The sequence below is a fragment of the Puma concolor genome, chromosome D4 (genome assembly GCF_028749965.1).
Source record: "Puma concolor isolate L17-30 chromosome D4, mPumCon1.1.hap2, whole genome shotgun sequence".
NCBI lineage: Eukaryota > Metazoa > Chordata > Mammalia > Carnivora > Felidae > Puma > Puma concolor.
This window is the reverse complement of record NC_141679.1, coordinates 6,200,852-6,228,274: the sequence shown is the minus strand read 5'-3', so window position 1 is coordinate 6,228,274 and position 27,423 is coordinate 6,200,852. Positions and strand designations below refer to the sequence as shown.

General features: G+C 37.6%; 1 protein-coding gene across 6 annotated transcripts in view; it reads left to right on the top strand.

Annotated features, from left to right (window-relative positions):
* RIC1 (RIC1 partner of RAB6A GEF complex) overlaps positions 1–27,423 on the top strand; it is a 169,254-nt gene that overhangs the window by 75,530 nt on the left and 66,301 nt on the right. For 5 of the 6 annotated variants that reach the window (XR_015243406.1, XR_015243405.1, XM_086684870.1 and 2 more), the window contains 4 exons: positions 15,723–15,830; positions 21,766–21,908; positions 22,198–22,334; positions 26,671–26,762. Coding sequence is in view for 4 of the 6 variants with exons in the window: in XM_086684870.1 (XP_086540996.1) it covers positions 15,723–15,830; positions 21,766–21,908; positions 22,198–22,334; positions 26,671–26,762 (480 nt within the window). In the remaining 2 variants the exon portion in view is untranslated. The remainder of the gene's footprint in view (positions 1–15,722; positions 15,831–21,765; positions 21,909–22,197; positions 22,335–26,670; positions 26,763–27,423) is intronic. The other variant, XM_086684869.1, reaches the window with a different exon arrangement.

Sequence of the window (27,423 nt, the reverse complement as noted above, 5' to 3'; positions counted from 1 at the left end):
AATTCCTAGCAGTGCTATTGCTGGGTCATAGGGTAGGTCTATTTTTAATTTTCTGAGGAACCTCCACGCTGCTTTCCAGAGCGGCTGCACCAATTTGCATTCCCACCAACAGTGCAAGAGGGTTCCCGTTTCTCCACATCCTCTCCAGCATCTATAGTCTCCTGATTTGTTCATTTTGGCCACTCTGACTGGCGTGAGGTGATATCTGAGTGTGGTTTTGATTTGTATTTCCCTGATAAGGAGCGACGCTGAACATCTTTTCATGTGCCTGTTGGCCATCCGGATGTCTTCTTTAGAGAAGTGTCTATTCATGTTTTCTGCCCATTTCTTCACTGGGTTATTTGCTTTTCGGGTGTGGAGTTTGGTGAGCTCTTTATAGATTTTGGATACTAGCCCTTTGTCCAATATGTCATTTGCAAATATCTTTTCCCATTCCGTTGGTTGCCTTTTAGTTTTGTTGGTTGTTTCCTTTGCTGTGCAGAAGCTTTTTATCTTCATAAGGTCCCAGGAATTCACTTTTGCTTTTAATTCCCTTGCCTTTGGGGATGTGTCGAGTAAGAGATTGCTACGGCTGAGGTCAGAGAGGTCTTTTCCTGCTTTCTCCTCTAAGGTTTTGATGGTTTCCTGTCTCACATTCAGGTCCTTTATCCATTTTGAGTTTATTTTTGTGAATGGTGTGAGAAAGTGGTCTAGTTTCAACCTTCTGCATGTTGCTGTCCAGTTCTCCCAGCACCATTTGTTAAAGAGACTGTCTTTTTTCCATTGGATGTTCTTTCCTGCTTTGTCAAAGATGAGTTGGCCATACGTTTGTGGGTCTAGTTCTGGGGTTTCTATTCTATTCCATTGGTCTATGTGTCTGTTTTTGTGCCAATACCATGCTGTCTTGATGATGACAGCTTTGTAGTAGAGGCTAAAGTCTGGGATTGTGATGCCTCCTGCTTTGGTCTTCTTCTTCAAAATTACTTTGGCTATTCGGGGCCTTTTGTGGTTCCATATGAATTTTAGGATTGCTTGTTCTAGTTTCGAGAAGAATGCTGGTGCAATTTTGATTGGGATTGCATTGAATGTGTAGATAGCTTTGGGTAGTATTGACATTTTGATAATATTTATTCTTCCAATCCATGAGCAGGGAATGTCTTTCCACTTCTTTAAATCTTCTTCAATTACCTTCATAAGCTTTCTATAGTTTTCAGCATACAGATCCTTTACATCTTTGGTTAGATTTATTCCTAGGTATTTTATGCCTCTTGGTGCAATTGTGAATGGGATCAGTTTCTTTATTTGTCTTTCTGTTGCTTCATTGTTAGTGTATAAGAATGCAACTGATTTCTGTACATTGATTTTGTATCCTGCAACTTTGCTGAATTCATGTATCAGTTCTAGCAGACTTTTGGTGGAGTCTATCGGATTTTCCATGTATAATATCATGTCATCTGCAAAGAGCGAAAGCTTGACTTCATCTTTGCCAATTTTGACGCCTTTGATTTCCTTTTGTTGTCTGATTGCTGATGCTAGAACTTCCAGCACTATGTTAAACAACAGCGGTGAGAGGGGGCATCCCTGTCGTGTTCCTGATCTCAGGGAAAAAGCTCTCAGTTTTTCCCCGTTGAGGATGATGTTAGCTGTGGGCTTTTCATAAATGGCTTTTATGATCTTTAAGTATGTTCCTTCTATCCCGACTTTCTCAAGTGTTTTTATTAAGAAAGGGTGCTGGATTTTGTCAAAGGCCTTTTCTGCATCGATTGACAGGATCATATGGTTCTTCTCTTTTTTTTTGTTAATGTGATGTATCACGTTGATTGATTTGCGAATGTTGAACCAGCCCTGCATCCCAGGAATGAATCCCACTTGATCATGGTGAATAATTCTTTTTATATGCCGTTGAATTCGATTTGCTAGTATCTTATTGAGAATTTTGGCATCCATATTCATCAGGGATATTGGCCTGTAGTTCTCTTTTTTTACTGGGTCTCTGTCTGGTTTAGGAATCAAAGTAATACTGGCTTCATAGAATGAGTCTGGAAGTTTTCCTTCCCTTTCTATTTCTTGGAATAGCTTGAGAAGGATAGGTATTATCTCTGCTTTAAACGTCTGGTAGAACTCCCCTGGGAAGCCATCTGGTCCTGGACTCTTATTTGTTGGGAGATTTTTGATAACCGATTCAGTTTCTTCGCTGGTTATGGGGGTCTGTTCAAGCTTTCTATTTCCTCCTGATTGGGTTTTGGAAGAGTGTGGGTGTTCAGGAATTTGTCCATTTCTTCCAGGTTGTCCAATTTGTTGGCATATAATTTTTCATAGTATTCCCTGATAATTATTTGTATCTCTGAGGGATTGGTTGTAATAATTCCATTTTCATTCATGATTTTATCTATTTGGGTCATCTCCCTTTTCTTTTTGAGAAGCCTGGCTAGAAGTTTGTCAATTTTGTTTATTTTTTCAAAAAACCAACTCTTGGTTTCATTGATCTGCTCTACAGTTTTTTTAGATTCTATATTGTTTATTTCTGCTCTGATCTTTATTATTTCTCTTCTTCTGCTGGGTTTAGGCTGCCTTTGCTGTTCTGCTTCTATTTCCTTTAGGTGTGCTGTTAGATTTTGTATTTGGGATTTTTCTTGTTTCTTGAGATAGGCCTGGATTGCAATGTATTTTCCTCTCAGGACTGCCTTTGCTGCGTCCCAAAGCGTTTGGATTGTTGTATTTTCATTTTCGTTTGTTTCCATATATTTTTTAATTTCTTCTCTAATTGCCTGGTTGACCCACTCATTCGTTAGTAGGGTGTTCTTTAACCTCCATGCTTTTGGAGGTTTTCCAGACTTTTTTCTGTGGTTGATTTCAAGCTTCATAGCGTTGTGGTCTGAAAGTATGCATGGTATGATTTCAATTCTTGTAAACTTATGAAGGGCTGTTTTGTGACCCAGTATATGATCTATCTTGGAGAATGTTCCATGTGCACTCGAGAAGAAAGTATATTCTGTTGCTTTGGGATGCAGAGTTCTAAATATATCTGTCAAGTCCATCTGATCCAATGTCTCATTCAGGGCCCTTGTTTCTTTATTGACCATGTGTCTAGATGATCTATCCATTTCTGTAAGTGGGGTGTTAAAGTCCCCTGCAATTACCACATTCTTCTCAATAAGGTTGCTTATGTTTATGAGTAATTGTTTTATATATTTGGGCGCTCCGGTATTCGGCGCATAGACATTTATAATTGTTAGCTCTTCCTGATGGATAGACCCTGTGACTATTATATAATGTCCTTCTTCATCTCTTGTTACAGCCTTTAATTTAAAGTCTAGTTTGTCTGATATAAGGATGGCTACTCCAGCTTTCTTTTGGCTTCCAGTAGCATGATAAATAGATCTCCATCCCCTCACTCTCAATCTAAAGGTGTCCTCAGGTCTAAAATGAGTCTCTTGTAGACAGCAAATAGATGGGTCTTGTTTTTTTATCCATTCTGATACCCTATGTCTTTTGGTTGGCGCATTTAATCCATTTACATTCAGTGTTATTATAGAAAGATATGGGTTTAGAGTCATTGTGATTTCTGTATGTTTTATGCTTGTAGTGATGTCTCTGGTACTTTGTCTCACAGGGTCCCCCTTAGGATCTCTGGTAGGGCTGGTTTAGTGGTGACAAATTCCTTCAGTTTTTGTTTGTTTGGGAAGACCTTTATCTCTCCTTCTATTCTAAATGACAGACTTGCTGGATAAAGGATTCTCGGCTGCATATTTTTTCTGTCTAGCACACTGAAAATCTCGTGCCAATTCTTTCTGGCCTGCCAAGTTTCAAAAGAGAGATCAGTCACGAGTCTTATAGGTCTCCCTTTATATGTGAGGGCACGTTTACCCCTTGCTGCTTTCAGAATTTTCTCTTTATCCTTGTATTTTGCCAGTTTCACTATGATATGTCGTGCAGAAGATCGATTCAAGTTACGTCTGAAGGGAGTTCTCTGTGCCTCTTGGATTTCAGTGCCTTTTTCCTTCCCCAGTTCAGGGAAGTTCTCAGCTATGATTTCTTCAAGTACCCCTTCAGCACCTTTCCCTCTCTCTTCCTCCTCTGGGATACCAATTATGCGTATATTATTTCTTTTTAGTGTATCACTTAGTTCTCTAATTTTCCCCTCATACTCCTGGATTTTTTTATCTCTCTTTTTCTCAGCTTCCTCTTTTTCCATAACTTTATCTTCTAGTTCACCTATTCTCTCCTCTGCCTCTTCAATCCGAGCCGTGGTGGTTTCCATTTTGTTATGCATTTCGTTTAAAGCGTTTTTCAGCTCCTCGTGACTGTTCCTTAGTCCCTTGATCTCTGTAGCAAGAGATTCTCTGCTGTCAGCTATACTGTTTTCAAGCCCAGCGATTAATTTTATGACTATTATTCTAAATTCACTTTCTGTTATATTATTTAAATCCTTTTTGATCAGCTCATTAGCTGTTGTTATTTCCTGGAGATTCTTCTGAGGGGAATTCTTCCGCTTGGTCATTTTGGATAGTCCCTGGCGTGGTGAGGACCTGCAGAGCACTTTCCCTGTGCTGTGGTGTATAACTGGAGTTGGTGGGCAGAGCCGCAGTCAGACCTGATTTCTGCCCCCAGCCCACCGCTGTGTCCACAGTCAGACTGGTACGTGCCTTCTGTTCCCCTCTCCTAGGGGCGGGATTCACTGTGGGGTGGGGTGGCCTGTCTGGGCTACTTGCACACTGCCAGGCTTGTGATGCTGGGGATCTGGCGTCTTAGCTGGGGTGGGTAGGCAAGGTGCACAGGGGCAGGAGGGGCAGGCTTAGCTTGCTTCTCCTTAAGTGATCCACTTCAGGAGGGGCCCTGTGGCAGCAGGAGGGAGTCAGATCCGCTGCCGGAGGTTTGGCTCCGCAGAAGCGCAGAGTTGGGTGTTTGCGCGCAGAGCGAGCAAGTTCCCTGGCAGGAACTGGTTCTCTTTGGGATTTTGGCTGGGGGATGGGCGGGGGAGATGGCGCTGGCGAGCGCCTTTGTTCCCCACCAAACTGAGCTCTGTCGTCCGGGGGCTCAGCAGCTCTCCTTCCCTTTGTCCTCCAGCCTTCCCGCTTTCTGAGCAGAGCTGTTAACTTATGACCTCCCAGACTCTAAGTCGCGCTTGCTGTCGGAACACAGTCCGTCAGGCCCCTCCGCTTTTTGCAAGCCAGACTCGGGGGCTCTGCTTGGCCGGCAAGCCGCCCCTCTGCCCGGCTCCCTCCCGCCAGTCCGTGGAGCGCGCATCGCCTTGCCGCCCTTCCTACCCTCTTCCGTGGGCCTCTCGTCTGCGCTTGGCTCCGGCGACTCCGTTCTGCTAATCCTCTGGTGGTTTTCTGGGTTATTTAGGCAGGTGTAGGTGGAATCTAAGTGATCAGCAGGACGCGCGGTGAGCCCAGCGTCCTCCTACGCCGCCATCTTCCGGGGGAGCCCGAGAATCCATTTTAAATTAGAGATACCTGGGTTGTATCTAGTCTCTCCTTTTCACAGTCACTTTGGAAAAGCTGCTTTTCAAGTCCCTTTTTATGCTTTTGTGTGTATAAAATGAGAAAAACAAGTTAGCGTGTTCTTAATAAGTTGCAGTTATTGTTATCTAGGCTGCCTTCTGAATTATTAAACATAATCTGCCTCTACTGGATATTATGTCCAGACAAGTAGGGGATTTAAGTTCACTAAATATGTGGATTCTCTTGTAATCTGTTTTATTTCTCCAAATCCAGTAGTAATGTCCACACCTTAACTTCTGATTTTAGTAATAAGTCATCTTTTTTTCTTAGTTTTTTCAACTTTGTTAGTTTCTGAAGAACTGATTTGCTTTCATTGATTTTTTTTTCCTCTGTTCTCTATTTTGTTCATATCCAGTCTTTATTATCTCCTCCTTTCTGTTGGTTTTGAGTTTAGTTTGCTCCTTTTTCTAGTTTCTTAAGGTGTAAAATTAGGTTATAGATTTGAGATCTTTCTTCCTCTTCAGTGTGAGCATTTTAGCTGTGAATCTTCCTGTGAGCACTGCATTTACTTTATCCCATGATGTTGTGTCTTCATTTTCATCAGTCTCAAAGTATTTTCTAATTTCCCTTTGGGTTTTCTCTGACCTGTTGGTTAAGCGATGTTTAATTTCCACATTTGTGAATTTTCTAGTTTGCCTTTTATGATTGATGTCTACTTTTACTAAGTTGTAGTGAGATAAGATACTTTGTATGATTTCAGTCTTTTGAAATTTACGGAGATATTTTTCTGTCCAGATAGATGTTCTGTCCTGGAGAATGTTCCTGTGCATTTGAGAAAGAACATGTATTGTGCTGCTGCTGGGTGGAGTATTCGTATTTATTTTAGGTCTAAATGGTGTATAGTGTTTAGATTCTTTCTTTCCCTTCTGAACTTCTGTCTGGTTCTCTCAATGACGGAAGTAGGATATTGAAATTCCCAGCTGTTATGATAGAATTGTTTCTCCCTTCAGTTTGGCCAGTATTTGCTTCATATATTTGTCGTGTATCTGTTTGTAATTGTGGTACTCTTCTGGCTGAATTGACCCTTTTATTACATGTACAGATCTTCCTTGACCTAAATGGGATTTTACCCCAGTAAATCCATTGCAAATTGAAAATATTAAGTTGGAAATGCATTTAGTTTACCAAACATCAAAGTTTAGCTCATCCTACCTTAAATGTGCTCAGAACACTTACATTAGCCTACAGTTGGGCAAAATCATGTAACAGAGAGCATATTTTATAATAAAGTGTCGAATAGCTCATGTAATTTATCGAATACTGTACTGAAAGGGAAAAGCAGAATGGTTGTACAGGTACAGGATATTTTTTTTTAAGCTTATTTATTTTGAGAGAGAGAGAGCACAAGTGGAAAGGAACAGAGAGAGAGAGGGAAGGAGAGAATCCCAAGCAGGCTGCTTAACTCAGGCAGGAATTGATCTCACAACTGCAAGATTATGACCTGAGCCAAAATCCAGAGTCTGTTGCTTAACTGACTGAGCCACCCAGGTTCCCCAGGTACAGAATTTTTGTAAGTGTATCAGTTGTTTACCCTTGGGATCTCCTGGCTGATTGGGAGCTGTGCTTCCTGCCTCTGTCCAACATCACAAGATTATCATACTGTATCTCTAGCCTGGAGAAAGATCAGATTTGAAGTAAGGTTTCTACTGAATGCATAGCACTTTCACATTGTTGTAAAGTTGGAAAAATGTAAGTCAAGTCATTTTAAGTTGAGGATTGTCTGTAATGTCCTTTGTCTTCTTATTAACACCTTGCTGTGTTTAATTGCTGTTTGTATGGAAGATCTCTTTCCATCCTTTAACGGTCTTTGGATCTAAAGTAAGTCTCTTACAGAAAACTTTGAAATGGAATCATATTTTTAAAAAATCCATTCTGACAGTGTTTGGCTTTAATTGGAGTGTTTGAGTGATATTTAAAGTGATTACTGATAAAGAAGGACTTCTGCCATTTTGCTGTTAGTTTTCTGTGTATCATCTTTTTGTCCCTCAGTTCTTCCATTAACGCCTTCTTTTGTGTTTGATTTTTTGTGATGTACACCATTCTGATTCCTTTCTCATTTCATTTTCTGTATGTTATTTTCTTAGTGGTTGCCTTGAGGAGTGCATTTAACATCTTATACTCACAACAACCTAAATGCATTAAAAAACAATTGAGCTTCAATAGTATATAAAAAGTATGTTCCTGTACATATCTGTCCCTCCCTTTTTATGTTCTTATTGTGACACATTACGTCTTCATACATTGTGTGCCCAACACATAGCTTTATAATTACTATCTTAGGCATTAGTCTTTTAAATCACATAGGTAAAAAGGTGGATTTTTGAACCAAAAATAGAGCACTGCTGGCTTTATATTTACTTGTGTAGCTACCTTTATCATTTTTCTTTTATTTCTTTGTAAGACTGGATTATTCTCTATTGTCTTTCTGTTTCTTCACGGACTCCTTTTAGGGGTTCTGGTAGTTAAGGTCTACTTGCAACAAATTCAACTTTCATTGGTTTGGAAATCTCTTAATTTCTCCTTTATTTTTGAAGGATAATTTTTCTGGGTATAGAATTCTTGGTTGACATTTTTTCCTTTCGGCACTTGAGATATGTCATCCCACTGCCTCTGGCCTCCATGGTTTTTGATGAGAAATTGGCTGCTAATCTTACTGAGGATCCCTTGTTGTATATGATGTGCCACTTTTCCTGCAGCTCTCAAGACTCTTTGTCTTTCGGTAGTTTGAATATAATGTATCATGGTATGGATCTTTTAAAATTCGATTTGGAATTTTCTTTTTTTTTTTTTTTTAATTTTTTTTTTCACCGTTTATTTATTTTTGGGACAGAGAGAGACAGAGCATGAACGGGGGAGGGGCAGAGAGAGAGGGAGACACAGAATCGGAAACAGGCTCCAGGCTCTGAGCCATCAGCCCAGAGCCTGACGCGGGGCTCGAACTCACGGACCGCGAGATCGTGACCTGGCTGAAGTCGGACGCTTAACTGACTGCACCACCCAGGCGCCCCTCGATTTGGAATTTTCTGACCTTAAGTGGATGGTTAGATTTATGTCTTTATCAGATTAGGGACATTTTCAACCGTTATTTGTTATTTTTTCTGCTTCCTTCTCTTGCCTTGCCTTTGGGGCTCTCACTGTACATGTTGTTATGCATGGTAGTGTTCCACAAGTCTCTTAAACTGTGCTCCTTTTTCTTCTTTCTTCTTTCTCCTTCTCAGACTATACATTTAATAAAGTCACATATGAACAATGATCATAGACTATTAATTTGCTGAGTTTTAGTGGACCACAGTCTATTAGTTATTTGATGTAGTATACTATATGCATTGACATAGGCCATGTCCCTGTGGTAGAGGATAAAATAGCATTGTGTACCAATTTTGGCACTTAAAGTCTCTGCCTAGACGTGCACGAGTAACTCCCCCTTGTGGTTTACAGGCCAAAGTCAATCACATGACCATACCTAATTTTAAGTGCCCAGGAATGAAGAATATAATATTTCTCAGTAGCTTGGATGCCAACCAGGAACGTGTACAGTGCAGTTGTACCTGTCTCTGACAAGCCTCTATTACTAAGCAGAGATGACAATTCTCAGTATGCTTTTATTATCTCCTTTTAAAAAAGGCTATGATAAAGCTGTCTGAAAAGACATTTCTGCTGCCACTGTCCCAAGTCCTTCCTTGTGTCCTTTTCTTTTTTAATTTTTTTACTGTTTATTTATTTTTGAGAGAGAGGCAGAGTGCAAATAGGGGAGGGGCAGAGAGAGAGGGAGACACAGAATCTGAAGCAGGGTCCAAGCTGTCAGCACAGAGCCTCATGTGGGACTCAAACCCACAAACCACGAGTTCATGACCTGAGCCGAAGTCAGACGCTTAACTGATTGAGCCACCAGACGCCCCATTCCTTGTGTACTCTTACTGACAGTCTCCTAATTAATCTACAGATTCCACTCCCTCTCCCCACTCCATCCCCAGTACATTCTTTAGCATCCATTCTCATATTTTTTTCTGCAAAGGTTATTGTTAGTTTCCTTAATTCTCTAGTAGTTGTCAGTGTCCTAGGATCTGGAATTGAAGCCACAGGCTCACTCCTTTACTTACCAGCTCTGTGACCATGAGCAAAAGCTTTAGTTTCTTTTCTGGGAAAAGGGGAAAAATGATGCCTGTCTCAAAGGATTATTAACATGTGGCATTTGAGATAATGTGTGCAGAACATTTTGTACACTCATGCATAGTAAATGCTCGATTTATTGCTATTTTTCCTGACATTCAGTGCTCTATATCATCTACTGTTATTGTTCCAGCTTCATCTTCTATGATTCCCTTCCAAAAGTCTGATACTGTACACTCAAATTATTGTTGAACTACAAGTAATAGTATTTTTTATCAGAAATATAGTTTTTTTATTAATATAATTTTTAACACTTTTTACTTAATTTTGAAGAACATATAGAAACTTCTGTGTGAAATATATCTCTAATTTTATAATGGGAGTCATTGAGGACTCAGGATTTACTTAAATTTGCTTTAAAGTTCTTATAATACTTCAGCTCTCTAATAAATGAGAGTATTTGCATAAAGGAAAATAGAGGGCTTCCAATTTGAAGATGGTAGTAAGGTTTTTTTCAACCTTTCTTTTGCAAATAACCAACAAAATAACAAGTTGAAGTGCAGTTTTTATGTTTAATGAAAGAGGCATCTTTAACCCTTGAGCTAACGATTGGATGAGAAAGAATAAATGACTAAGGAAGAATATGAAACCCAAGAGCCTAAGGTTAGTTACATAATACTGATAAGAAGCAGCTTGTTTGAGTCCCATAAATACAGGGAACCAACTAATAGTTACCAAATGGGGGTGGTGTTGAGGGGATGGGCAAAATGGGGGAAGGGGAGTGGCAGGAACAGGCTTCCAGTTATGGAATGAGTAAGTCACAGAGATAAAACTTAGAGCCTGGGAATATAGTAAGTGGCATTGTGATAGCATCGTTTGGTGACAGATGGTAGCCACACTTGGGGTGTGCATAGGATAATATGTAGACTTATTGAATCACTCTTGTACACCTGAAACTAATGAAACATTGTGTATCAACTAAACTTCAATTTAAAAAAAAATAGAAGAAAAAAGAAGAAGAAAAAGAAAAACAACTTGTTTGATCTTCAAAACCATGGAAAGACCCAGGAATTAGATGTAGTAGTACCATAGAATATAGGAGTGAACCAGAGGCCATAAACAGGGGGGTTGTTTTAAAAAATTGAATAAGGAGTGAGGAATTTTATGTATTTTATGTTTCCGCATCACAAGTGACGGGAAGTATATTGTCTGATAAGCCAGAGGGATTCCAGACACAGAGTAGGGCAAGGGTGAGCTGCTAAACTAAAGATGGGGATTAAATGAAAGTTGTCACACTGAACGTTAGGATGGTGAGCCTTTGTCCCCTGCTTGGCTCTAGACTTCGAGCTTCTATGCTTGATACCCCGGGCGGCATTGAGGGATCCTTCCTGGGAAAATTAAATCACTCCAGAAAGATGACCGAAAAGGCCCTGATATTTGAAGATCTCAACAAAAATGCCAGCTGGCCTCTACCAGTTGAAAAGCCCAACTTGAACACACAGAGTTTGTAATTAGAGCTTGTAATTTTTCTTGTTAACCTGTTGAACACATAATGGACACACCTAGGAATTGTTAGGCATCTTAGAGCTTCCAGAGAGACACAACAGAAAAAAGGAAACTAAAAGGAAATAGACACTAGGGAACAAAAACGCTTTGAGGAAATGAAAATTCGCAACCTCAGACAGGTGTAATCTAATTAAAAGAAGAAAACTGGTGTGCAAGAAAAAAGGGGAGGTGGGTGACAGTGTTTCTGGGATGAAATTTCAAAAGCAGAAATTTCAAATTTAGTGAAGCATTGGAAGAAATGGTTGAGGTACTGTCCAGGTGAGAGGGGAAGAAACGAGAATTAGAGGTTCATATGAGGTCCAGTATCTAATCTTGTAGGAGCTCCAGAAAGAGAAGACAGAAGTGGAGAATCTTATTAGTATGTTAAGGAAACAAAACATGTAAATTTCCCAGACCTAAACTAAAGACTGTTTGTTAGTAGCTTGTTTGGTGCAAACAATGGTAAGTCCACATACTTGTTAAAAAAGTACACTGTTCTCAAATTTTATAACTCCCTGGAAATCAAAGGAAGGACACTCCTAAGAACTTCCTGATGGGGAAAAACAGATCAAAAATAGTCTTTGAATAAGAATGTCATTGAACTTGACAACCACACATTAGAGTCTAAAAAACATTGGCAGAAAGCCTTTAAAATGCTGAAAGAAAGAAATCCATTTGAGCTCTTGTTAAGGAATTTGTCAGTATAACAGTCTAATGGTAAACTCTGAACCCATCTCCCACATTCACAAGTTATCAATATCTCTCAGGTTATCATACTTATGTATGCTTTGAGTATTTTGGAGCATATTTCATATACTGTATCATTTCAACCTCAAATAGTTTTATCAGCAACAAGTAGACATTTTAAAGAAACAAAGCTGTAATACTATTATATCTAACAAAATTAGTAATTTATTAATATCAGTCTCCGTTTTAATGCAGAGCTGTCTTTTTAGGAATTTGTTCAAACCAGGATCTATTGCATTTGGTGGATATGTGTTAAGTTTGTACTTTTTACCTGCCTACTGGTGTATGCACTTATTAATTTTGTTCCCTGCATCTGTTATTTTGATAGGGATCACAAAATTGTGATTAAAAAAATTTTTTTTAATGTTTATATTTGAGAGAGAGAGTGCACAAGCGTGGGAGTGACAGAGAGAGGGGGAGACACTGAATCTGAAACAGGCTCCAGGCTCTGAGCTGTCAGCACAGAGCCCGGTGTGGGGCTAGAATCATGACCCATGAGATCATGACCTGAGCTGAAGTCGGACGCTTAACCAACTGAGACACCCAGACACCCCCAAAATTGTGATTTTTAAAAAACTGTACCATTTGTGCTGCATTCTGTAGCTGTCATTATATAAAGAAAAACTTTATTTCATTATCTATTTGATGTTTACCCTGAAATATAGTCTACAAGAAGAAAGAATAGATGGTTGATTCTTTCCCTTTTCTTATAGTAACCAGTTGTGTCCTAAGAACTTCCAGACACAACCAACTAATGAGTGCTTTTACTATTGTTGTAAATGCAGGGGTTTTTACATTTTTGAGTTTTAACCAATTGCAGTCATTCTTTTTGATCAGATTATCACATCGTTAGCCTGTCAGAGAGCCCATAAAAATGGTGTTATTTAAATGGCATCCTTGCTTGTCAGATCCAAGGCTCATCTTAGCAATTCTTTGCCCCTGTCTTGGAGTAAGTCAACTCTCCAAAGACCTTTGACTTCTTTCTGTGCAAAATAATATTTTGAAGACTGGCTTGATGCTGATTGTTATTGGTTACTTGCTTTTAGGACTTTTTAGTGCACAGAGATAAAAAGTAAATTTTAGAAAGAAGAAAAGATACTGTGAGTTAATACTGATATCGTTAATTCAAATTAAAGATTAAGATAGAAGTTAAAAGTTTTTAAAAGCTTTAAAATTTTTTAAAGTTTTAAAAGTTACAGTTTCACTTCTCTAGTTTTATATTTGTATATTTTCTCTTATTGATAATCTTGGTTCCTAATAATGTAAACATAATCACTTACTTGATTTATCCTTTTGTATACAGAGTGACTCCAAAATAATAACCACTATTATTATAACAGTATTATTACTGAATACAATTTGATTTTTGTCCGTAGGAAGTTTCCCATTAAGGATGCACAAACTACTGTGTTTCAAAGTTACTTGAAATAATTCTTATTTGTGCTGCTAGCTTGATGTACAGTTAGGTTCGTTTCTTTTCTGTTTTTAGAGATTGGTTATTGTCGATTTTAATTATAATTTGGTTTATTACATGAAATATCTTCATGTCCCAAAGTTTAAAAAAATGTGGCATTCTTTCCCCTGTATTCTGTCTTCCCCCGTAGAGAACCATTTTCATGTTAGTTTTGGCTCTTCTTTCATTTTTAAATTCAGCACATGTGTATGAACATTTGTTATTTCCTTCCCTGTCGTATGAATGTAGCAGATTATATACATTGTTGTGCACCTTGATTTTTCTCACTTAACAACAGACCCCAGAGATCGTTCCAAGGAGTCTAGAGAGTTCTTCCACCTTTCCTTTTTTGGGGGGGTAGGGGGCTGCATAATACTTTATTCTTGTGATACATATTTTGATTGTAACAGTCTTTTGATATAATAAATTGCTTTGCATGTGCGTCATCTTATGTTGCGATATGCAGCCTAAAAATTTCTACCCAAATACCCATTCAAGTGTCAAAGACATATTGGACTTGAGAATTGCTCAGTTCCTCCACATAACACCTTTCCAGGAACCCACAAGAATATGTAACCCCAGTAAGAGGAATAAAAAAAAATAAAGGCTCATAGGAAAGAAGCAAAGAAGTCATCAGGATGATGACAAAGGAAATTATCAGGATGATACTTTGCAATAGACTTAGTCACTAGGGCATTGGGCACCAGGAGAGATGTGGGGCAGGGGGAGGAAATAATAGGTTATTGTGACAAGTTTGACCACATAGAAGACTATATTGAGAGTTGTTTTTGTCAAAGCTGTTAAGGAGTCTGAGAAAACTTAGGTATAAGTTTAGAGAAAACTTAGGTATAAGTTTAAAGAAAACCAAATAAATGAAAGTATGCAGTAAAGTTCACTTCAGGAAAATTAACAAGCTATTTAAGTTAATACTTACATAGAACTGAATACTTCTTGACCCAGAAGTAAAAATTATTTAATCATTGTAATGAAAACATTTTTGTGTGCTTAGGAGGATGGGGAAAAATGGAGAATAAGAATGGGAAGTTAGTAGATAATGTCTAAATAATGATGCTGAAGCAGCGTGAATGTATTGTGGGAAAACATCCAGGTAATTAGAAGAAGGTAATAGCTAAAAACTGAAGCTGGTTGTGTCCTCACAAAAAAACAAAAACAAAAAAAACCTGTTTTTTCCCCTTTGTCATAAGCTTTCTAGCACTATTGGTTTAAATGGTGTGTATGTAGTACTTTGAAAAATAACTTTAAAACTAGATATATGTGGAGAATGTCTCAGGAGATGCATTATAGTGTGTGTGTGTGTGTGTGTGTGATTAGCAGTCCAGATAGGAGTTCTGTAAACTAATAACTCATGGTGTCTTTCTTAGTAGCTGTCACAGCAAGCATGTTAATTAAATCTGAACCTGTGTGGTGTAACATTAACCAGTTTAGCCATTCAGACGTACACAAGGAGTCAGATATTCCAGGTCATGGCAGTCACAGACCAGGATAAAGTACCGCCAAGCTTCTATATGGAAAATAACTTAAAACCAGAAAGCAGAAAAAGTATCAATTTTCACCAAGCCAGGAACCTTAAAAGCTGTTGAGTGTTAGACTGTTTACACATAATTTTAATAGTGTAGGTGACTGAAGGGGGAGAAATGGCAGGCTCATTGTAACCAAGGGTAAGTGATAGCTGGTAGCAAGAGAAGAGACAGCTATTAAATCCCAGCACAGGAATTGAGAAAGAATGGTCCCATGCATGCAGAGATAAAGATCCCAGAACTATCGTGTGGTCCTTTTGTGGGGTTGTGTGTGGCGGCTCAATTATGTTGCCATTGATCTAGTCACCTCTCGTGTAGCAGGGAGCTACCAGGTGTAGCCATTTTGCCATTTTGCCATTTATTACCAAGTTTTATGTGAAACATTTCCTGTCGCATCCCTGAATTGACCTTAATTCTGATACATAACCCAAAGGATAGAGGAACGAGGATGTTGTGTGGCATAAGGTAAGATGAGGTGAGGATTTGGATCCCTTTGGACATGCAGTAGGTAGAAACGTTGTGTATCTCCCAAAGTCGCCCACCTCGGAAAGGGCCATCAGTCATTTAAAAATGTCTATTGGTTCTCTTGAGAATTTGCTTTGTTTTTTTCCTTAAGATTCTTTGCTCTTCTCCCCAACACTAGTTACATTGGTTAAACCCCTTTGTCTAACTGCTTACTCTGCTACAATGGAATTGAAGTCCATTTTTCATTTGAGAACTTTAGGGATTAATGCCTGATTTGTAAGTTTGATTGTGTTTACTCTGATTGGGTATAGATGAGTCACAGAGTGGAGGAGAATTCATATCTTTCTCTTTAATCCTGTATATTTGTATTTTTTTTAGAGGAAGTCCACAAATGAAGGGGACACCCCATTTTAAGGAAGAACAGTGTGCTCCAGCATTAAATTTAGAAATGAAGAAAATATTGGATTTGCAAGCACCCATCATGAGGTATAGTACCTTGGTTAAATTTAGCATTTTGTGATGACAGTATACAATGTAGTTGATTAATCACATGATCAGTAAGAAAGTTTATTTCATTTTTTTCACTGAGAATAATTTTTTTTTAGCTCTAAATGCTTGATTAACCCCTAGACGGTACATTATTATGCTTCAGTTATTTGTTAAATATATAAAGCCCATAAATTGAGTATACCAACTATAATTTTTTTCAGAAATTTATCTTTTTTGGTAAGATCTAGAATTGTTTGAATGATACAGCATAGTTACTTGATACTGATAAAAATCATAGAAGTTGAGGAAAAGAGAAAGTGGCTTTGTTTCTAATACCTTCTCTTAAGTTTTTGGAAAATATTTATGTACTTGGAAGAAAGTTAAGCTTTCTGATCTAAGTATGAATAAAGGTTTTGTGTTAAGGCCAGAATTACCAAAATATAAAAAATTATTTTATATCCATTGGCAGAAAATATAAGTGTATGTGTAATTTGGCCTTATTTCCTTAATTCATATTTGACATTCTAGTTGTCTGATGTGTGGGTCTTGTTAAAAGTACATTTTTTAACATAAAGTTTTCACTATAATGGTATTTTTTGTTTCTTTTTTAACAAAGAGTTCTTTTTAACTGAATTCAGAGTTAAAACTGGCCTTCAAGAACCTTTTGCTGTTATTGTGCCCAGACGTATGCAATTATGAAATTATAACGGTGATATTACAGCCTTCTCTGCATCAAAATGGCCAGTAGTCCTTATCTCTAATAAGATTTGCTTTAAAAAATGATAAGAAATATTAGCGAAAGAAGTATTGTAATTCAAAATTCTTTTTGTTAGGAGTCATTAAAATCTTCTTGTCAAAATGTCTGCAAATAATTTCTTATGGAAAGAAATATTGATAAATTAGATTATATAAAAGTTAAAAAAAACTGGGGGAAAAACCCCACCATAAGTATGATCAGAAGAAAACATAAACAATGAAAATAAGGAAATATACTTCCAGTGAATACCACAAAGTCCAATTTTTACAGTATGTGAAGACTTCTTATAACAAGAAAAAGACAGTAGAACAAATGGACACAGAATATAAACAATTTCTTTTCGTTGTCTACATTTCAGTTAATGTATTACATAATCTCCTTTAAGAGAGTAAATAAGTGACTTACACATATGAACAGTTAGGTAAAATACTGTTTGGGGGGGAGATCAGGGATATGAACTTTATACATTGGTGGTGAGAGTATAAGTTTATACAGTATTTATGGAAATTCATTAAGCAGTGTCTGTCAAAGTTACATAAGCTCATGGTCTTTGTGCAGCATGTCTATTGTTAGGAATTACTCATACAAATATAGTAATTCAGATGACATGCTTACAGGGTTTTTCATTGTTTATAATAGCAAAAGATCAAAAACCACCTAAATGTCAATCAGTAGGGAGCTGGTTAAAAAGCTTTTCTTACCTTCTGCACAGTGGGAACAGTATGCATCTGTAGAAACATTGAGGGCACTCTTTACTGAAGAAACTTCCCAAATGTGTTGTTGGGTGAAAAAAGCAAGGTGTAATCTATAATAATGCTAATATTTGTTTTTAACGTTTATTTATTTTTGAGAGACAGCGTGAGTGGAGGAGGGGCAGGGAGAGAGGGAGACACAGAATCCCAAGTAGGTTCCAGGCTCCCAGCTGTCAGCACAGAGCCCAAAGCGGGGCTCGAACTCACAAACCACGAGATCATGACCTGAGCCAAACAAAGTCTGGTGCTTAACCGACTGAGCCACCCAGGCACCTCAATATTTGTTTTTAAAAGGGAGCTGGTAGTGTTAAAATATGTATTGTTCTTGAAAAATGTATAAGAAACAGTGTGAGAACTGACCGACTAGGCCACAGGTTTGGGGAAAAGACTTTTTACTGTGTAGTCTCATTAAATATTGAATTATATGGATGGTGATATACGAATATATTGAACTATATAAATGTAATACCAATGTTTTTCAATTCTTCTGAGTCACAGTTCTAATAAAAGGCTATTTTCACCATTAGTTTTGTTAGAATACAGTACAGATACTGGTATACATTAAAAAAATAAAATTGTATGCAAGTGGCTGGCTATTGTCTTGCCGTGTTTAGTCCATCTTTTTATGTATTTTCTTCAGAGAAAAAGAATGTTGTTTTATTTTTGTTATTTGCATCAGTGTGATCCGGGTTACAAAGGATTGAGTTTAAGTTATGATCACCTTGGTCAGAAAGGTACTCTTGACCTCAGATGTTATTTCAGTACAGAGATTCTTTTTAAGAATGTAACTTGCGACGTAAGGAATTTGGAATGTCTCTGGGTACAAGCTAGATGGACCTGTACAGATATGGCTCTCTACCTATATCCAGCAGCAGACCGTATGGATCATGGGGATGGGATAGAAAAAGAGGCTTTAAAAAAAGAAATCCTGTCATCTTGTACAAGTTTAACTTGTCAGGTGCTAAGTGGTTTTGTTTGTTTTAGTCAGGTGCTAGTTTTCAATACACACTACAAATTTAGGGGATAGGAAATCTCTAAGGTTTATCTTGAAACTTCAGAAAAATAATTGCTTTTCAGAGCAGTATTATTATTAGCACCTGTAATGCATACTTGTTGGAAATGTGATTGGATATCCTATGTGATTTTGCATTGAGAGAGAAGACACAGTATTTGGACTTTGTAACCAACTATCTTCCTGCTCACCACCAAAAATAGAAATCCTGTGAAATTAGAGATAATAGTTAAAACTTCTGCTTGTAGGCATAATATGGCAAATATGCCATCTTTTAATTTTTGCTTGAAGAAAGAATAGGATTAATGGTAAACGTCCAATGTGTGTTATTGAGGATAGAGAATGTTTAGAAGGTGAAAAGTACTGATACGATCTGTAATTAAACCCTTAGTCTGTTTCTAACTAACAGCAGGTAATAAATATTAGTAAATACCACAGTTTATTCCTTGTCTTCCTCTATTCCAGGTACTTAGGAAAGCCGTATTTAGTATATAGTATTTAATATTTGTTAGGTATTAAATATATTTACATATTTGAGAATTGGTGATTATGAATGATATATGTCCCATTAAGAATATTTGATTAATCAGAAATGCTAATCTATGTTTTAAATGTTTTTTTAATTTAATTTTATTTATTTTGAGAGAGAGAGTGCACACCTGAGTGGGGGAAGGGTGGAGAGGGAGAGAGAGAATCCCAAGCAGGCTCCATGCTCAGCACAGAGCCCAACGCGAGGCTCTGTCCCACAACCCTGGGATCGTGACCTGAGCCAAAAATCAAGAGTCAGACACTTAACTGACTGAACCACCTAGGTGCCCCATCTGCTTTCAAGATGATACTGTTCTTCTAAGGTCCTAAATTAAGGGGCGGGGTGGGGAGGGGATGGAGAGGCACCTCGGGCATATCAGTTAGCTGTTAAAAAGCCCATGAAGCCAATGATTGGAGAGGCTCTCTGAGGACATAACTTAGAGTATATTTATGTATATTTTGTGTGTATTTATACCCAGGAGTGATTTTTTCAAAATACTTAAAAACCAGTGCAGCATGAAAAGACCTGTCACAGTGATTATCAGTAAAGAATCCTGATATTCCCTTATTCCAGGAATTAATCTTTAATTGTTAGATCTTTGTAACACTAGCAGTCAGTGGGCACATAGTTGTGTGGTGTGGAGCAAGGCCTGTTTACTAACTTTAGGGAAGTACTCCGTATTTTAACAACTGACCTCAGCCTTTGTTTTAATGAGTTTATTTACTTCAGTTGAATGAGGAGGATCTATCTTTTCCTGTGGATTCTTTGTCATATTTACCATAGTTATTGTAAAGTCATTATCTTTTAATTCTAACATTAGGATTGACCAAGTCTATTTATATTGATTGATTTTTCTCTTGACTCTGGGTCACGTTTTCCTGTCCCCACACATCTGGTCATTTTTGTCCTAGCACTGGGTATGACAAAGTAGAGATTCTGAATTCTGTTAACTTTGTCAGAAGAGTGCTGAGTTTTGCCTAGTAGGTGGTTAAATTCCTGCAGGGTGACCTTGATCTTGCTCCTAACTGTCATATGCAGTGATTCTTCTAGGGAAATAGGAACAGGGGAGAGGGAGAATATAGTTGGAAAAAACCTAGGATGACTCCTGCTGAATGAAAATCACTGGTAAGCCAGTGACTACTCCACTAAATTGCTTCTGTTGACATGTAGTGGCAGATGTAAAACCTAAAGTTTTTATTCTCTACTTATTCCATGCTACATGCAAATGTTGCACTAAAATACAAATTTGAAAGGGAAGAATATATAGTATTTCAAAAAGTGAACTTTCTGTAAACTCAGTTGATTACGAATGGTCTTCTCTTTTTAATATTTTTGTAGTTGGGAAGAAAACAGTTCTTCATTGTCTGAAATTCTTGGTGAATGAGTCCTTGAGCTCAGCTTTTAAAGGATTGAAGGTTTATTTAAGAATTAAAACATTAAAAACATCTCTCCCACCATTATGGATTAAAATATTTCTGAAATATACTCTTCTTAAGTATGAAAAGAATTTTAATAGTATTAATATAATAGGGAGTATATATTATGGACACCACATTTTTAACTTTTTCATTTCTTTCTTACATTTGCGTTTTTTGTAGCATTTGGTACTCTTTTTTTTTTTTTTTTTGAACGTTTATTTATTTTTGGGACAGAGAGAGACAGAGCATGAACAGGGGAGGGGCAGAGAGAGAGGGAGACACAGAATCAGAAACAGGCTCCAGGCTCTGAGCCATCAGCCCAGAGCCTGACGCGGGGCTCGAACTCCCGGACCGCGAGATCGTGACCTGGCTGAAGTCGGACGCTTAACTGACTGCGCCACCCAGGCGCCCCTAGCATTTGGTACTCTTAAGTACTTTTTCCATCCATCTATTCCCTTGGCTTTTTTATATCAATTTCCTCTGGTTCCCCTGGTTCTCTTTCTTCCTCTATGCCAGTGCCTTTGCATTGTTATTCTTGGATTCCCTTTTCCTCTCTCCTTTTCTCCCCTTTTTCCTCCTCCCACAAACATTGCGTGCCATACATAACTAGCACTGCCTTAGGGGCTGGGCACATAAGAGTGAGCAAAGTGGGCATTTATTTTCCATTAGGTAAGTAAATGTTAAATCTCTTTGTAAATAGTGTGGAGATCATACTCCATAATTCTCACTTAAGTCAACTGAGAGGTCTTCTGAAAGGAGAAACTATTGTTTTCACCCCAGAATCGCCAGCACAGAACATGGGCACCTGTCGTGGAGCATGGGCTTTATAAATACTTGTATGAATGAACAACATGAGGCTCAACAATACCCAGAACTGTGAGCTCCAGTAAAGTAGCCTCTAGTCAAATGAAGTTCCTTGAATTTCAGTTAGTTCAAAGGGAGCAAAGTTAAGAAATACGTTCTTCTGTCACAGTAGCCATATTTGAGGTATGCAGTCACTACATGTAGCTGCTGCTTACCATGTTTGATAACACATTTCCATCACTGGGGAAGGTTCTGGTGGCCAGGGCTAGAGGATTACTACCTCTGTACTTTATGGCTCCAGACTGTCAGCCTGTCATAAGTTGTTCTTTTTATGGTTTCTTTGCCTTTGTCCTTTCTTGTCATTTATCGTCTTTCATCTTTGAATTTACTGTTTGAGTATTTCTAGTTTTAACCAAGTTGATCAGTTCATGACTGTGGCTGCGCATAGTCTTGTATTTCATCCAGAATTTCGGATTCTAGATTAAATTATACAAAGATGAAGCTACTAGATACCTAAATTGTAGATAAATGACAGTTTTGTAAGTGGTTTCATGATCCACTGTATATGAACATTCTCCAGGGCCATTACATTCATACTCCTTGCTTTCCCAGTGTGCTCTCCTAAAGTTCATTGATTCTAAATTGCTTACTTCCCTATAGTTTGCAGTCCATGCTGGAGGATCTCCTCGTTGCTACTTCTGATGGACTTCTTCATCTTATTCACTGGGAAGGAATGACAAACGGAAGGAAAGCTATTAATCTTTGCACAGTACCCTTTTCAGTAGATCTGCAGTCGTCTAGAGGTAGGTATAGTTTCTGCATGAGGTGGAGCCAGGTGTTTATTTTTGATATAATCTGGTTAGATATTTTTATGGATGGGCAGTGATTTTTTTCCTTTGGAATTAATTATGCAAGGGGGGAGAGAGAGAGAGTGAGAGTGTGTGTGTGTAGGAAGGAATAGTTTAATGGTTTGGTGTTGTTAGGTCATTATTTTTGCCCTTTTAACTGTCCTTATAGGGTTTGCAAAGAGAAATGTGAGGGAGTTATTTACTGTATTTATATTCGTATTTCATGTACTTATGTTTTCATCAGCAGGTTCATTCCTGGGTTTTGCAGATGTGCACATCAGAGACATGGAATACTGTGCCACACTTGATGGATTTGCTGTTGTGTTTAACGATGGTAAAATTGGATTTATTACTCCAGTGTCAAGTAGATTTACTGCAGAGGTATGACTTACTTTGGAGTGTTTATTTTCTCTATTTTGCATTTGCCAGTTTTAGTTTTTGTTATTAAATCCCACTGCCACTTCCCTTATTTAATATTTTAGGGTTATGTTAACTAATTTGTAAATCAAAATGATATATATATTATACTTAAAAATAATATAAGTAGACAAATAATTCTATTAGATGTGTTGAAGAAAAATGATAGTTCCTTCCCTCTTTCTTGCACTCTTCACACTCAATTTCTATTCTCAGAGACAACGACTTTATTTTTCTTTACTGGTTATTTTGCAGTTTATCTCCACAGCTCTGAGTATTTAATTTTTAGTTTTTAGCTGGTTTATTGACTCCTTCTGTAGAAAAAGTTCGTTTGCTTCTCTGTTCCTACTGCACTCATATATTCTTCCTGTCTTCCTAATAGAGTTATTTTGATTTCAATTAGATTACTATTCATTGTTTATATTGTTACTGCTATATAAAACCTGTTAGTACCTGAGCCATGGATGCTGTGATTATTTTTTCTTTCCTGCAGGTTTCCCTCCCACTGGGAATTAATAATTATTCTTTATGTTTATTTACTTTTTATGTACTTACCAGTAACTCAACCCTAGACTGTCTGCTGGTTGTGTAAATATCCTCTCAATTCCTTCAGGCACATTAGATGTTCTGTTTGTTTCATCTTCTTTGAAGTAATTTCTCTTGGAACCTTCTGGCTTGCTCCAAACTGGGCTGCTGGCTCACTATACCTTTAACACAGTTGTATTTTGGGGCTGTCCATCGTCCTGAGGATTTCCTTAATGCCTTTATTTGAAAGAGCTCTTTCCATAGTTTATGGTTAATTAATATATGTTTAGTTAATATATGAATTTGGTTGCAGTGACAGAGACCCAAAATAAAAATTTGGACTCACTGAAAGCTGTGGGTTTTGCTCGGTTTGGTTGACCCTTATCTTCATAGGGTGAGCTGACTGGATTGTTTCCTTCCCTCCCCTCTCTGTATCTGGTGCTCATTGGAAGAGAGTCTGCAGTCCTTTCCAGATAATACGTACCTGGCCATCCCAGTAGTCTTGGATTTAAGTTATAGACGTGTTAAATTAGAGGCTCCATATTCACTTACCCATGTTTTCAGTGTGGTCCAGAAACCACTAGGGTTGTTTTTTGTTTCGTTTTTCTCCAAAGAAAAAAATCTCCATTTTGCTGTTGGAGTGAAGGTGGGATATTTCTTAGCTGTTGAGTGTGGGAAGGTACTGTGGGACCGCTCAGCTGGTGCTTCTACAGGCTGTGAACCAGTCCCACTGCTTGTGGTTCATTCTTTCTGAGAAATCTCAATCCCCAGGCCCTCTGTGTGCCCTACAGTATAAATTTAGCTGTTTCTCTAAGTTAAGGATTCTACTCATCCATGTGCTTCCTAGCTTCTAAAACTTAATGATTCTACCTCCTCACCCATTCTTTTTCCTTGCAAGTTTGTGCTTTTTGAAAAAAATCTTTGCTGTTATAAAGTTGGGGATTTAAGAGTCAGAGAAGCTAGATATTCAGTCTGCTCTCTTTGACTGAAAAAGATTTTAAGTTTTTAAGGGCATATTATTTTCTACAATGTCAGCTTTAATATTCCTAAAACTGTTTTCCACTATCATCTCTACTCAAATAATGAAGTACTAAACAGTACATTTGTGGTAACATGTCAATATATAAGAATAAAAATAAGCTTTTGGAGAATAATTTTTTTACAAGGTATATTTGTAAATTATGTTTGGGATTTAAATGTTTTTTATTGAAAACAAAAATCCCAGAACTGAAAAAGTAACTCATTTCTGATGATCAGCTTTTACTAATTTTCTTAGTAAAATTTGGTTAAAGAAAATTTTCCAGTAAATTAAGAATTTAAAAAATAATGAAAAGCAGATGGACATTGTTAAATAAGTTGGAAAATACAAATTACAGGAAAAGAATACATATGTGTATTACTGGTAATTAGGAAATACACTGATGACATGTTTATGTTAGGCATTATTTAAGTGCTTTGTAAAAATTGACATTTTTTGATGCATTTAACAGATGTCTTAAAATATGTCAGATTATGTCACTCCTCTGCTCAGAACCCTTCAGTAGGTTTAGATAATTAGGACCAAACCTGCCGAAGACAACTAGAAAAGCTGGAGGAAAAATACTTTTAAATGTGCCTGAGACTGTAAAGATTGATCGGGTGACGGAGGCATAGGCCCAGTGAGCTAAGCCTGGTGTTTGAGGCTATGGTGAGCGTGAACAGCAGAGCTGTGTGTGGTGATGTGGATGGGTCTCACAGACGCGCTGAGTGAAAGCAGCTAGGCACAAAGGAATGTGTGCTATGATTTTATTTCATGTAAAATTAAAGGAAAATAAAAACATAGGCCATTCTAAATTAGAGTTTGTATGGATGCATGTTCTTAAATAGTATTGGTCTAAAGAAAAAGAAGGAAGGGATTACCATTTAAGTCTGGATACCGGTTACTTTTGTAGTAGTGTGTGAGGGGATATTGATTGGGAGGGTCACTGCTGGATTTTTGGATACTGGTAATTCTTGGCCTGACTGCTAGCTAACTCCACAAGTGTTTACTTTATGATATTATGGAGATGCACAAGTTTGGTTTTGTGTATTCTTCTCTAATATAATTGAGTAATTATAATGGAAGAGTTAAAAAAAAATTAAAGACCCCCCCAGTGACTCCCCATATATAAGGGAGCAAAAACCCAAAAAGTTTTTGTAGTGGCTTTCAAAGCCCTATAAATCTGGTCTCCTTTTACACCTGGTACCTCGTCTGTTACTTCTCCTTACCCCATTCTACTCCATCTGCTTAGGCTTGTTTCATGTTCTTTGAACATGCCAGAAATGCCACTATGATAGGGCCTTTGTACCTGGTATATATCTCCTTCAGTACTTTCCTCAAAATGTACCTTCATGGGAAAAACTGTTTAATATTCTATCCTTTTCCTATACTCCCTGTAATTGCTTCGCTGTTTTTTTCTATAGCATTTACCAACCTCCAATATACTATACAATTTTTTTAACTTGACAGCTTCCTGACATATAAGGCAGGGATACAGACAAGGGTTTTGGTGTATTTGAATACCTGTCATATCCTTAGCACCTAGAGCAGTGCTTGGTGAAGAGTGCTGGAAAATATTTGTTAGAGAAATCAGTGAATTAATTTCAGTCTGAGTGGTGGTCCGCAGAAATAATGCTCAGTGCTATCTTTACACTTCTTTTTTGTCATCTAAAATAGTTTGTAGTTTTATTATTAAAATTGAAAAATAAAATTCCTATGAAAAAGAAAGCACATAATGCTGTGTTTAAATAGTGGATTATATAGCTCATTTGGGAATTAAATAAAATTTCTAGTGTTCTGTTTTACACAGAGCTATAATTATATTGGGTTTTCTAATGTTTACTGTTGGGATCATCCAGAAATGACTGCTATATTGTAGTGTGCTGGGTTTTTTTGTGCTTACTAAACTAATAGTCACGATGACCTTAGCCTTAGAATTTATAATCTAAGACATCCTTGATTTGACAAATAAAAACAGACAATGGAGCTGGATCTATTGTTTCTATATTCAAAGTAAATAAAATAGCATTTAAGCTTAATAATTTATTCATTAATTGAATGCTTAACTTGTTGAATGCTAGCCATTGTATTAAGTAATTTACGTAGATGTATGTTCTCATTTAATCCTCAAAACACTCTAGGAGATAAGTAACTTACAGATGAGAAAACTGAGGCTTGGAAAGGTCAGATAATCGTCTCAGCAAGTGAACAGTAGACCTGAGATGTTGGGTCAGACTGCCAGGTACCACGCTGTTAGCCATACCAGGTGATGTGCCATACGGTAAAGCAAAGGGATAATAGAGAATAGTGGGCACTGGAGAATCACTAATTCCTTCTAAAGCTTAGACCAAATAAATTTACTCTTTGCCCCCAAGGGAGAAGTTAAACACTGTGTGCTGCGTGGTGAGGATGATAGTAGGGGGCAAGTTAGACTCAGTTTCTGCTGTAAGAGGTTTACTTTCTAACAGGAAAGTCATCTTCTTTTAGTTTGGGTTTGCAGATTGTCCATTTTTTAGTGTTTTATGAGTAGATAAGCTAGCACTGGGCTGAGATCAAATGGGAATATTTATTGAACTATTGAATGAAGTTGATACTTTAAGGGAGAAGATTCAGATGGTAGTCCTGATGGGATATTTTCCTGTGAAACCAGATCAAGCCAAGCCTTATGGAACTGTATGTTTCCTGAAGGAGAATTATACTGATTACAGTATATTTGGACAGCACTTTTAAAACCTTCATTAATTTTCTTTATTACAGCAGCTCCATGGAGTTTGGCCACAAGATGTTGTTGACGGAACTTGTGTAGCAGTAAATAACAAGTACCGACTCATGGCGTTTGGTTGTGCAAGGTAATTGATAGAGTCCTCTTCATTTTAAGAGTTGTTGGCAAAAATAATGGGTCTTTAAATTTTTTTTAATATGTATTTTGAAGCATAAAATGTTCTGCATGCACTTGTAAACCTCGTCATGCCTATCATAGTTTAGGAATCAGCTGTAATATAAAATCTGGAGGTATTTTATTAGATTGAAGTAAACAAATCTAAAGAGCAGATTTCAGATATTGAATGTTTTAATTTGTAAAGATGAGCTTTTCGGGGCGCCTGGGTGGCGCAGTCGGTTAAGCGGCCGACTTCAGCCAGGTCACGATCTCGCGGTCCGTGAGTTCGAGCCCCGCGTCAGGCTCTGGGCTGATGGCTTGGAGCCTGGAGCCTGTTTCCGATTCTGTGTCTCCCTCTCTCTCTGCCCCTCCCCCATTCATGCTCTGTCTCTCTCTGTCCCAAAAATAAATAAACGTTGAAAAAAAAAAAAAATTAAAAAAAAAAAAAAAAAAAGATGAGCTTTTCTCCAGTGGTAGGAAATTGAGTTATAAGTTAAAAAGATTAAATCAGCCAAAATTTAATTTTGTTCTTGATTGTTTAAAAGAGGATCAAGAAGATATTTTTCTTTTTTTGAAATAATCCTTTCTTTTTAAGACATCAGTGTTGATGTTGCCTTTGAATTTGTGGATGT